This window comes from Carassius carassius, unplaced genomic scaffold (genome assembly GCF_963082965.1).
Source record: "Carassius carassius unplaced genomic scaffold, fCarCar2.1 SCAFFOLD_96, whole genome shotgun sequence".
Lineage (NCBI taxonomy): Eukaryota > Metazoa > Chordata > Actinopteri > Cypriniformes > Cyprinidae > Carassius > Carassius carassius.
Genome location: NW_026775102.1, coordinates 93874 through 107334, shown reverse-complemented (window position 1 = coordinate 107334; position 13461 = coordinate 93874). Strand labels below are relative to the sequence as shown.

The following is a 13461-nucleotide window of genomic DNA, read 5'->3' as shown; positions in this document are numbered from 1 at the left end:
ACCTCATAATCATGAAAAGTTTACAATTAACTTTTGCAACAACGCACCCAAATACAGTAACAGCAATAATGTGCATAGGAGGATTTAAGTCTTGAAGATATAAAGTAAATAAATTAGGTGTCAACACTGTAGAAACCATGATCCACTTACTATACATAATCCATTGCGATGTATTTGTTGTTAAATGAACTTACGTTTCGCCAGAATGCCCCTTCATTCAAGCCCTCGGTTTACCCGCGCTCATAACATTAGCACAGAATCAGTTCAGAATCAAATACCAAAAGAATCAGTTCGGTTCAGACGCGCTGTGAGTCAGTCGGCTTCATGCTGAATCACACATGCGCAGTATCATCAGCTCCTCTGTTCTCAAAACGGACACGTCCGAAAGAAACGGTTTTGGTTCAGTGTACTGATGATCCGAGAACCGATGCAACCGGTTCTTGACTCGAGAACGAGAATCACTCTAACCGGCACGTGCTGCAGTTCAGTATAATCAGCTGCTCTGCTCGTGTTCATGTTCTGTTTACTACAAACTCAATTTGTGAATGTGTCATCATTAACTATACAGTACAGATATTTCATAAATCATCCCTTATTCCTATTAAACATAGAGTCTTTAGAGTTCTTAATTATTGCCCAACTTCCCTGAAAACCCCTTTGGCCTACACATAATCTACAATATACAGATTAGAAACATTCATCTTAAAAAAAAAATAATAATAATAATAAAATGTATATAGATCTTTTATCACACTTTCCGAAATACTTTACACGCATGCGCAGTAGTAACAGTTCATCGGTTCTCAAATCGGACGCGTCCGACAGAAACGATTCTCAGTTCAGTGTACTGGTGATCCGAACACCGATGCAACCGGCTCTTGACTCGAGAACGAGAACTGCTCCAGCAGTGTAGTGATGTCCGATTCGCGAACGAATCGTTCAAATTAACCGGTTCTTCTTAGTGACAGGTTGAACCAGTTCACCAAATCGAACTGAATCATTTGAAACGGTTTACGTCTCCAATAAGCATTAATCCACAAATTACTTAAACTGTTAACTTGTTTAATGTGGCTGACACTCCCTCTGAGTTCAAACAAACCAATATCCCGGAGTAATTCATTTACTCAAACAGTACACTGACTGAACTGCTGTGAAGAGAGAACTGAAGATGAACACCGAGCCGAGACAGATAACGAACGAACACGCCACTGATGGAGCAGTTCTCGTTCTCGAGTCAGCTGCCAAATCAGATCTGCGTTTGTTCGCTGGCTGGCGCTGAGCCAGAGAAAGACACGTTTCTACAGAGCTGTGTATTATTAAAAAATCACACACGATGCTGTTGAGCTCATGAATGGATTGGCCAATCAGAGTTTACTCTGAGAACTCTTTCTAGCGAATTCTCTTGTCAAGACAAGTCACCTGAACAGCATTAAATAAGAAATCATATATGTGAATTATGCAAAAAGGCAGTTCCTTTTATCATCTTCAGTTCAGTTTAAATAGTATCTGTGCAATCATTTACAATCAAGTCAATGAAGTGCCCCCAACTAAGCAAGCCAAGTGTAGATGTGTGTATGAATCTGTAAGATATTAATTTTATTGTGTAAACAGCTTCAGTGATTTTAATGGGAGTTTTTGAGAGTGCTTGAACTTTGCTCTCTTTTTGTACAATGAAAGTATCCTAACTTTCAATGTTAAATTCCCATTAAATATAAACTCAGTTCTAGATCAGCTCTAGGCATGATCAGGCAGATATAGTCCTCTTTTCCACATATTGACATAGAGATATGAGGGTGTGTTTGAACGAGGCGTTAGTCTCAACTTTGAAAAAGATTATCTCTGTGGATTTGAAACTTTAGTCTTTGCCACTTTACAGATCTTCTTTATGCACCAAGAGCTTTTATCACTCCAAAGAGAAAGCACCCCCCCCCCTCAACTCCTGCCACCTCAAAAATAATGAGTGCATGACACCCCTGACTAACGTTCAAAAGTTCTTTCTTTTTTTGAAAGAAATGTATTCTTTTATTCAGCAAGGATGTGTTAAATTGACAAAAAGTGATAGCAAAGAATTATATTGTTAGAAAAGATAAACTTTTTAGCTTTGCATCACTGAAATACAGGTGCATCTCAATAAATTAGAATGTTGTGGAACAGTTCATTTATTTCAGTAATTCAAATCAAATTGTGAAACTCGTGTATTAAATAAATTCAGTGCACACAGGCTAAAATAGTTTAAGTCTTTGGTTCTTTTAATTGTGATGATTTTGGCTCACATTTAACAAAAACCCACCAATTCACTCTCAACAAATTAGAATACTTCATAAAACCAATAAGAAAAACATTTAGTGAATTGTTGGAAATTATGTTCATTTACTGTACATGTATAAACCTGATTCCAAAAAAGTTGGGACACTGTACAAATTGTGAATAAAAAACAGAATGCAGTGATGTGGAAGTATTAACATAGATGACATATCAAATGTTTAAACTGAGAAAATGCATAATTTTAAGGGAAAAATAAGTCGATTTTAAATTTCATGGCATCAACACATCTTAAAAAAGTTGGGACAAGCCCATGTTTACCACTGTGTGGCATCCCCTCTTCTTTTTATATCAGTCTGCAAACGTCTGGGGACTGAGGAGACAAGCTGCTCAAGTTTAGGAATAGGAATGTTGTCCCATTCTTTTCTAATACAGGCTTCTAGTTGCTCAACTGTCTTAGGTCTTCTTTGACACATCTTCCTCTTTATGATGCTCCAAATGTTTTCTATGGGTGAAAGATCTGGACTGCAGGCTGGCCATTTCAGTACCCGGATCCTTCTTCTACGCAGCCATGATGTTGTAATTGATGCAGTATGTGGTCTGGCATTGTCATGTTGGAAAAAGCAAGGTCTTCCCTGAAAGAGACGACGTCTGGATGGGAGCATATGTTGTTCTAGAACTTGGATATACCTTTCAGCATTGATGGTGTCTTTCCAGATGTGTAAGCTGCCCATGCCACACACACTCATGCAACCCCATACCATCAGAGATGCAGGCTTCTGAACTGAGCGCTGATAACAACTTGGGTTGTCCTTGTCCTCTTTAGTCCGGATGACATGGCGTCCCAGTTTTCCAAAAAGAACTTCAAATTTTGATTCGTCTGACCACAGAACAGTTTTCCACTTTGCCACAGTCCATTTTAAATGAGCCTTGGCCCAGAGAAAACGCCTGCGCTTCTGGATCATGTTTAGATACGGCTTCTTTTTTGACCTATAGAGTTTTAGCTGGTAACAGTGAATGACACGGTGGATTGTGTTAACGGCAATGTTTTCTGGAAGTATTTCTGAGCCCATGTTGTGATTTCCATTACAGTATCATTCCTGTATGTGATCCATTGCGTCTAAGAGCCGAAGATCATGGGCATCCAGTATGGTTTCCAGCCTTGACCCTTATGCACAGAGATTGTTCCAGATTCTCTGAATCTTTGGATGATATTATGCACTGTAGATGATGATAACTTCAAACTCTTTGCAATTTTTCTCTGAAAAACTCCTTTCTGATATTGCTCCAATATTTTTCGCCGCAGCATTGGGGGAATTGGTGATCCTCTGCCCATCTTGACTTCTGAGAGACACTGCCACTCTGAGAGGCTAGTTTATACCCAATCATGTTCCCAATTGATCTAATAAGCTGCAAATTGGTCCTCCAGCTGTTCCTTATATGTACATTATTGCTACCTGTACCAACTTTTTGTAATGTGTAGCTCTAATGAAATCCAAAATGAGCCAATATTTGGCATGAGATTTCAAAACATTTCACTTTCAACATTTGATATGATATTTATATTCTATTGTGAATAAAATATAAGTTTATGAGATTTGTAAATTATTCCATTCCTTTTTAACTCACAATTGTGTAGTGTCCCAACTTTTTTTTGGAATCAGGTTTGTACTCAATACTTGGTAGGGGCTCCTTCTGCTTTAATTACTGTCTCAGTTCAGCGTGGCATGGAGGTGATCAGTTTGTGGCACTGCTGAGGTGGTATGGAAGCCCAGGTTTGTTTGACAGTGGCCTTCAGCTCATCTGCATTGTTTGGTCTCTTGTTTCTCATTTCCTCTTGACAATACTCCATAGATTGTCTTCAGGGTTCAGGGTTCTTGGGGTTCAGGTCTGGTGAGTTTGCTGGCCAGTCAAGCACACCAACACCATGGTCATTTAACCAACTTTTGGTGCTTTTGGCAGTGTGGGCAGGTGCCAGATCCTGCTGGAAAATGAAATCAGCATCTTCAAAAAGCTGGTCAGCAGAAGGAAGCATGAAGTGCTCCAAGATTTCTTTGTAAACGAAACAGTGACTTTGATTTTTTTTAAAAACACAACACCAGCGGATGACATTGAAAAAGTGAAAGTCGTGACATTTGCCAAGTATGGTAACCCATACTCAGAATTGGTGCTCTGCATTTAACCCATCCAAGTGCACACACACAGCAGTGAAAAGTGAACACACCGTGAACACACACCCGGAGCAGTGGGCAGCTATATATCCAGTGCCTGGGGAGCAACTTGGGGTTCAGTGCCTTACTAAAGGACACTTCAGTCATGGGTATTGAGGGTGGAAGAGAGCGCTGTTCATAAACTCCCCTCCACCTACAACTCCTGCCAGCACCGAGACTCGAACCTGTGACCTTCAGGTTACAGGTCCAACTTTCTAACCATTAGGCCAAAGCTGCCCCATGACCATCACAGACTGTGGAAACTTAACACTGGACTTCAAGTAACTTGGGCTATGAGCTTCTCCACCCTTCCTCCAGACTCTAGGACCTTAATTTCCAAATGAAATACAAAACTTGCTCTCATCTGAAAAGAGGACTTTGGACCACTGGGCAACAGTCCAGTTCTTCTTCTCCTTAACACAGGTTAGACGCATCTGATGTTGTCTATGGTTCAGCAAATTCCTTGACACGTCTGTGTGTGGTGGCTCTTGATGCCTTGACCCGAGTCTCAGTCCATTCTTTCTGAGGTTCACTCAAATTCTTGAATCGATTTTGCTTTACGATCCTCATAAGGCTGTGGTTCTCTCGATTAGTTGTGCATCTTTTTCTTCCAAACCTTTTCCTTCCACTCAACTTTCTGTTAACATGCTTAGATACAGCACTCTGTGAACAGCCAGCTTCTTTGGAACTGAATGTTTGTGGCTTACCCTCCTTGTGAAGGGTGTCAATGATTGTCTTCTGGACAACTGTCAGGTCAGCAGTCTTCCTCATGATTGTGTAGCCTAGTGAACCAGACTGAGAGACCATTTTGAAGGCTCAGGAAACCTTTGCAGGTGTTTTGAGTTGATTAGCATGTCACCATATTCTAATTTGTTGAGCTAGTGAATTGGTGGATTTTTGTTAAATGTGAGCCAAAATCATCACAATTAAAAGAACCATAGTCCTAAACTACTTCAGTCTGTGCGTATTTGAATTTATTTAATACACGAGTTTCACAATTTGAGCTGAATTACTGAAATAAATGAACTTTTCCATGACATTCTAATTTATTATGATGCACCTGTATATTATATTTTAAAGTATATTCAAATAGAAACCATTATTTTATGTTGTGATAACAAATTGCAATGTTACTGTTTTTTTTTTTCTGTATTTTTGATCAAATAAACACAGCCTTCATGAGCAGAAGAGATTTCTTTAAAAAACATTACGAGTCTTGCTGATCCCTAACTTTTGACTGGCAGTGAACCGCTTCAGGCTTCTCAAATTCTATGCTAGAGTGTCGTCATTATTTTTGCTAAAAATTGTTTGTATTAGTTCATTAAGAGATTCCTATGATGTTTTGTTGCAGTGAAATCAATCGGTTTGCCATGGACGGTTGTGCGCAGATGTGTAAATGTGTCCTGATCCTGTTTAACTTTCTGTTCGCTGTGAGTTTTCATCAATATTTACTCTTCTATTGGTTAAATGCCATCTCCTTAGATAAAAGCCTGCTAAAAGCATCATCAATACATTTGAATATGTATATTAAGTGCTACCTAGATAGCACAAATACATCTGCAAGACGTCTGTAGAAGATCTCTTGATCTGGAAGCATCTGCTGTGTGCAAACATCTGACAGACGTCTATAAGATGTCAGTTTTACATACATTCTAAATCATAAACATCTTAAAGTCACCTCAGAGACGTCTATTTGACATCTAATAGGAAACGTCCTGAGAGCTGTGACGGGTGTCTTCAGCGCAGTAGAGGCACAGCAGTTGTTCAGTGTGTGTGTGTGTGTGTGCTGTTGTGTCTGAGGGCTGTGGTGTCTCCATGTCTTGCAGCTGGTGGGGTTCGGTCTGGTGGCTCTAGGAATGTGGCTCCGGTTCGGAGCAGAGACCCGAGGGTTCTTCGACATCAATCTGAGCACTGCTCAGTTCAACATCGGTGCGTTCTGCTGCTGTTTCTGTCTGGCTGGTGTGAAATAGCTGGTGTTTGAGCTTGTGTGTGTGTGTGTGTGTCCACAGGAGTGTCGGTGCTGGTGGTCACTGGGGGCCTGATGCTGGTGATGGCCATCATCGGTGACTGTGGTGCCTGCAACAACAACAAATCTGCCCTCGGCGTGGTGAGCATCACTGCAGAAACAACAGCACTTGAGGAGAATCTAAACACAGCTGTTAAAACACTTAATACAGAAGGACAAAACTCTCATTTTTAGACACATTTTTTTAAACCTGTAAAATGCAAACCTCCTCTAATGTCACTAATCAATCCAACACTACAGCGCAACTCTTCTTGCCCTTCAGTTTTCTGGCCTGCTGACCGTTCTGATCATCATTGAAATCGCAGCTGGTGTGATGGCCTTCATGTGGAGCGACCGGGTAAACCACACACACACACACACACACACACACACACACACACACACACACACAGGTGCCTGTATAACAGAGCTGGTTTTAAGGTGTGTGTGTTGAATTGCAGGTGTCAGGTGAGTTGGTGAACTTCTATGCCACAATCTACGCTCAGTATCTCAACACCAGGAGCCCCGCTCAAGCCGTCACCCTAAAACTATTCCACAACACTGTAAGATACACACACTCTCTCTCTCACACACACACACACACTCGAACATGTGGTCTGACAGGGATGTGTGTGTGTTTCAGTTCAACTGCTGCGGTGTCGGTGGATCGATCGAGATGTTTGTGCGAGACACCTGTCCAAAAGCCAGCTTCCTGGAGAAACTGATGTATTCTGTGAGTCACTTCCTGTTTGTCTTGCTCTGACTCTCTGGCTGTGTGTTGTGTGAGGAGTGCAGGCTCTCATCCGTGTGTGTGTGTGTGTGTGTGTGTAGAGCTGTCCCAGTGCGATCGATGAGTTCTTCGACGCGAACGCACCACTGATGTTGGGAGGGTTTCTGGGGACGGCAGGAATCATGGTGAGTCCGTTTAGAGCTCTCTAAAACACTTAACAAATCTCAGTGCAGTAAACTGTGTTTATAAAATGACCAAACTCAGCAAACACATTTTTGATAAAGTATACTATTCACAGAAAAACAGATATGATTCCAATATATAAACAAGTGTTTTCCTCCCATTAGGGATGTTACCGTATTTTTCGGACTATAAGTCGCACCTGAGTATAAGTCGCATCAGTCCAAAAATACGTCATGATGAGGAAAAAAACATATATAAGTCGCACTGGACTATAAATCGCATTTATTTAGACCCAAGAACCAAGAGAAAACATTACCGTCTCCAGCCGCCAGAGGGCGCTCTGTGTTTTCAGTGTGGACAACAGGAGCACTGAGCAGCATAGAGCGCCCTCTCGCGGCTGGAGACGGTAATGTTTTCTATTGGTTCATTTCTCTTGGTTCATGTCGAATTAATTTTGATAAATAAGTTGCACCTGACTATAAGTCGCAGGACCAGCCAAACTATGAAAAAAAGTGTGAAATAGTCATAGAAAGGATAAGTGTCTGTGTGGCGTTAAAAATACTAAAATGTCTTTCCCAGGGATTCATTTTACATGCACACATGAGGATTCACATGGTCTTCACATCACATCACGCACCTGCAGCACTTCTGCGATCGGAGAAAAACATCATAAAGCTATAGATTTATTATAACATAAGAAATAAATAGCAAATAAATAGGCCTACACAAAAATTTATATTTTTACTTGAATAATAAATTACGATAATGAACAAAAAAAAATTTAAGTTTCAGTTCATGTTTGTGCTGCGCGAAAGGAAACCAGACGGCAGAAAGTGGCATCCTATTTTTCTTTAGGCTTATTTTACACACAAAGATTTGTTTTTATTGTGAAAGTACACAAATAAAGGCAAACCGTTTACAATTCCGATTATCTTTGTGACTCAAAGAAGTTTCCTCTGTTAGAAGGGAAAAACTCAAGTGATTGCGCTGGTGCTGCACGCACACACAAGCTTTGATACCTTGACAAAGTAGTCTGTTCATTATCATAATAAAATACAGCCTGTCAAACATATGAAAAAAAACCCTAACCCTAACATTCATTAGGAAAACAGTGCGTCAATAATGCAAAATGATAGTTAAAGGCAGTTCATCATTGAATTCAGTTATGTCATCTCTGTTCAGTTAAATAGTGTCTGTGCATTTATTTGCAATCAAGTCAACGATATCGCTGTAGATGAAGTGTCCCCAACTAAGCAAGCCAGAGGCGACAGCGGCAAGGAACCGAAACTCCATCGGTGACAGAATGGAGAAAAAAACCTTGGGAGAAACCAGGCTCAGTTGGGGGGCCAGTTCTCCTCTGACCAGACGAAACCAGTAGTTCAATTCCAGGCTGCAGCAAAGTCAGATTGTGCAGAAGAATCATCTGTTTCCTGTGGTCTTGTGCTGATGCTCCTCTGAGACAAGGTCTTTACAGGGGATCTGTATCTGTATAATAGAGAGATACACCCACGATCAGATGATAAGAGCAGATCATTTGTAACTCTAAGGAGAGCAGTCTCAGTACTATGATACGGTCTAAATCCTGACTGGAAATCCTCACATATACCATTTTTCTCTAAGAAGGAATATAATTGTGAGGATACCACCTTTTCTAGTATCTTGGACAGAAAAGGGAGATTCGAGATTGGTCTATAATTAACTAGTTCTTTGGGGTCAAGTTGTGTTTTTTTGATGAGAGGCTTAATAACAGCCAGTTTGAAGTTTTTGGGGACATATCCTAATGACAATGAGGAATTAATAATAGTCAGAAGAGGATCTATGACTTCTGGAAGCACCTCTTTTAGGAGCTTAGATGGTATAGGGTCTAACATACATGTTGTTGGTTTAGATGATTTAACAAGTTTATACAATTCTTCCTCTCCTATGGTAGAGAATGAGTGGAACTGTTCCTCAGGGGGTCTATAGTGCACTGTCTGATGTGATACTGTAGCTGACGGGTGAATGGTTGCAATTTTATCTCTAATAGTATCGAATTTAGAAGTAAAGTAGTTCATAAAGTCATTACTGCTGTGGTGTTGGGAAATGTCAACACTTGTTGAGGCTTTATTTTTCGTTAATTTAGCCACTGTATTGAATAAATACCTGGGGTTATGTTTCGTTTTCTTCTAAAAGCAAAGAAAAGTAATCGGATCTAGCAGTTTTTAATGCTTTTCTGTAGGATATGTTACTTTCCCGCCAAGCAATACGAAATACCTCTAGTTTTGTTTTCCTCCAGCTACGCTCCATTTTTCGGGCTGCTCTCTTTAGGGTGCGAGTACGCTCATTATACCATGGTGTCAAACTGTAATAGACAAGAAACAAGAAATAGAATTTACAATTTTGGCTATATGAAGTTTGCACAGAACTAAATAATGATCTGAGATATCATCACTTGGCTGCATAATTTCAACACTATCAACATCAATTCCATGTGACAGTATTAAATCTAGAGTATGATTTCGACAATGAGTAGGTCCTGAAACGTGTTGTCTAACACCAATAGAGTTCAGAATGTCTATAAATGCTGATCCCAATGCATCTTTTTCATTATCAACATGGATATTAAAATCACCAACTATTGTGTGTGTATGTGTGTGTGTATGTATGTCGTTCTTTGCCCGCCCCTAATCATATATCCTCTGTGTCTGTGTGTGTTTGTGAAGGTGTGTATTTGTCACCCATCCTTCATCATCCAGACACCCGGCTAATCATATAACTACTGTGTTTGTGTGTGTGAGTGTGTATGTGTCAGTGTGTGTGTGTGTGTGTGTGTGTGTGTGTGTGTGTGTATGTGTCAGTGTGTGTGTGTGTGTGTGTGTGTGTGTGTGTGTGTGTATGTGTCAGTGTGTGTGTGTGTGTGTGTGTGTGTGTGTGTGTGTATAATGTCATGGGTATGACACAGGTATTACAAGGAGAGGGTGACTTAAGAGGACATAACCCATGTCCCCATTTTTCAAAACGCTTATAAATCATACAGAATGAGGTTTTTTTTGAGAAAGTAAAAATGCACAAAGTTTCCTGTGAGGGTTACATTTACATTTAATCATTTAGCAGACACTTTTATCCAAAGCGACTTACAAATGAGAACAATCAGGTCAACAAGAGAACAACAACAGTATACAAGTGCCATGACAAGTCTCAGTTAGTCTAGTACAGAACACATAGCCAGGTTTTTTTTTTTTTTTTTTGAATGAAAAGACAAGAAAAGAAGGGAATGTGCTAGTGTTAGTTGGTTAATTGCAGGCGAAAAAGATTTAAGATGTCTTTAGATGTTTCTTGAAAATGAGTAAAGACTCAGCTGTACGAATTGAGATTGGGAGGTCATTCCAGCAGCTGGGCACAGTCCAGGAAAAGGTCCTTGAGAGTGATTTTTAACTTCTTTGGGATGGTACCACAAGGCGTTGTTCACTTGCAGAGCGCAAACTTCTGGAGGGCACATAAGATTTAACCAATAAGTTTAGGTAAGTTGGTGCCGTGCCAGTGGTCGTCTTGTAGGCTAGCATCAGTACCTTGAAATTTATGATTTAAACCAAAACTTTCCTAGCAATGACGGGTTAGGTTTAGGTGTAGGGTTGGTGAAGGGCTATAGAATATAGTTTGTACAGTATAAAGAACCCCTGAACCCCTATATACATCATATAACCCCTGTGTGTGTGTTTGTGTCGCTCCTTGCCTGCCTCTCGACACCCGGCTCATCATATAACTTCTCTCTCTCTCTCTCTCTCTCTGTGTGTCTCTGCTCAACAGCTGGTGGCACTCGTCTGCAGCTGTTTGCTCTATGGTAACCTCAAGCCATCTTACTATTCTCCACCCATCTACTGAGCCTCCACTCTTCTGCTGATGGTTGGATGACTTCGGTCAAAGGTCAAGGGATTCACTCTTGTGTGTGTGTGTGTGTGTGTATGTGTCAATCTCTTCAAAATTCCTTCTCAATTCTTCAATCTAAACCGAGGCGAATAAAAGTCGACAGAATTTCACAGAAATCAAATTTGTTCTGCTGTAGTTTGTAATGCCTCTTTTCATTTATCACTCATATTAAACTAGATGCTGTTTAGACTTTTGGTTTTACTGCATTAATGTTGTGGATCGAAGTCATTTCTTCAGTTTTGAATTCTGCATGATAATGTTACACTGTAACTCACTGTCTGTTACCATCTCGTCCTGAATATTTAATTGTCTTGCTGTACAATTAAAATCTGAATGTTTCTTGTTTGTTTTTACTGTGATACATTAAAGAAAGTTCCACAAAGCCATCACTGTGCAGTTTGTTTCATCAGAGGTCAAAGTTCAGGAGTAATCATTGCAGCACATGAATCCAGATCATCATTTATTCATCGAAAGCATCAATGCAGTTCTCAAATGTAAAGACATGTACGGATTAAGTCAGTGTCATCACTGGAGCTCTCAGAGCGATTCTGTGTGGAATGATGTGAAATAAACTAAAGCAAAAACATGAGCTGTCACGATTGCAGGACACCACAGGCAGTGAAGGATAACACTTTAATTAATAAAAATATCACCGACCCTCTTCAATATCTACATTAATGAATAAGCGACGATCCTAGAACAATCAGCCTCACACTACAGGTGCTGGTCATATAATTCGAATATCATCAAAAAGTTTATTTATTTCACTAATTCCATTCAAAAAGTGAAACTTGTATATTATTTTTATTCATTACACACAGACTGATACATTTAAAATGTTTCTTTTGATTTTGATTATAACTGAGAACTAAGGAAAATCCCAAATTCAGTATCTCAGAAAATTTGAATATTGTGAAAAGGTTCGATACTGAAGACACCTGGTGCCACACTCTAATCAGCTAATTAACTCAAAACACCTGCAAAGTCCTTTAAATGGTCTCTCAGTCTAGTTCTGTAGGCTACACAATCATGGGGAAGACTGCTGACTCGACAGTTGTCCAAAAGATGACCATTGACACCTTGCACAAGGAGGGAAAGACACAAAAGGTCATTGCTAAAGAGGCTGGCTGTTCACAGAGCTCTGTGTCCAAGCACATTAATAGAGAGGCGAAGGGAAGGAAAAGATGTGGTAGAAAAAAGTGTACAAGCAATAGAGATAACCGCACCCTGGAGAGGATTGTGAAACTAAACCCATAGAAAGATGTGGGGGAGATTCACAAAGAGTGGACTGCAGCTGGAGCCAGTGCTTCAAGAACCACTACACACAGACGTATGCAAGACATGGGTTTCAGCTGTCGCACTCCTTGTGTCAAGACACTCTTGAACAACAGACAGCGTCAGAAGCGTCTCGCTTCAGAAAGGACTGGACTGCTGCTGAGTGGACCACAGTTATGTTCTCTGATGAAAGTAAATTCTTCATTTCCTTTGGATATCAGGGTCCCAGAGTCTGGAGGAAGAGAGGAGAGGCACACAATCCACGTTGCTTGAGGTCCAGTGTAAAGTTTCCACAGTCAGTGATGGTTTGGGGTGCCATGTCATCTGCTGGTGTTGGTCCACTGTGTTTTCTGAGGTCAAAGGTCAACACAGCCGTATACCAGGAAGTTTTAGAGCACTTCATGCTTCCTGCTGCTGACCAACTTTATGGAGATGCAGATTTCATTTTCCAACAGGACTTGGCACCTGCACACAGTGCCAAAGCTACCAGTACCTGGTTTAACCTGTTAACCTACACTTAAAATTGTAACAGTTCCTTACTTCAGTGTGTAACCTTTGGGCTTTACTTATTATCAACCAGATTTGATAATGCTCAAAAATCTTAAAAGTCAAAGACCCTGAAGTGCCTTGAATTTTTTTTTTCACCACACTTGTGTTTTTTTTATATATATAACAATACACGAAATCAGTCCTGGAGCAATCTAGAAAAGCAATGGGTTGAAAGTCACGTGTCTCATGAGTTTCTATTTCAAATCTGAAGAAGATATCATGAAAAATTAGATTCCTGCAAATATTTTTCTGAGACTATGTCTATAAACTATCTTTCCACCTATCTGTCACTTATTTTTATTTTTTTTTGTGGATCGTCTCATTCTGTTCGTGACACTGTA

The 13461-nt window shown here is 40.2% G+C and overlaps 1 protein-coding gene across 1 annotated transcript; it reads left to right on the top strand.

Moving 5' to 3' along the window:
* The first annotated feature begins 5758 nt into the window (after positions 1-5758).
* Positions 5759-11682, top strand: LOC132136701 (CD9 antigen-like). The gene is made up of 8 exons (XM_059547283.1): positions 5759-5902; positions 6299-6401; positions 6482-6579; positions 6761-6835; positions 6939-7040; positions 7121-7210; positions 7309-7392; positions 11177-11682. The coding sequence occupies exons 1-8, from the start codon at positions 5807-5809 to the stop codon at positions 11249-11251; spliced, it is 723 nt and encodes a 240-aa protein (XP_059403266.1). The 5' UTR covers positions 5759-5806; the 3' UTR covers positions 11252-11682.
* The last annotated feature ends 1779 nt before the right edge of the window (positions 11683-13461 follow it).

Coding starts and splice junctions, on each gene's coding strand:
- LOC132136701 (XM_059547283.1), top strand. CDS start 5,807: ATGATGTTTTGTTGCAGTGAAATCAATCGGTTTGCCATGGACGGTTGT. Junction 6,580..6,760: donor ACAAATCTGCCCTCGGCGTG/GTGAGCATCACT, acceptor CTTGCCCTTCAG/TTTTCTGGCCTGCTGACCGT. Junction 7,393..11,176: donor TGGGGACGGCAGGAATCATG/GTGAGTCCGTTT, acceptor TCTGCTCAACAG/CTGGTGGCACTCGTCTGCAG.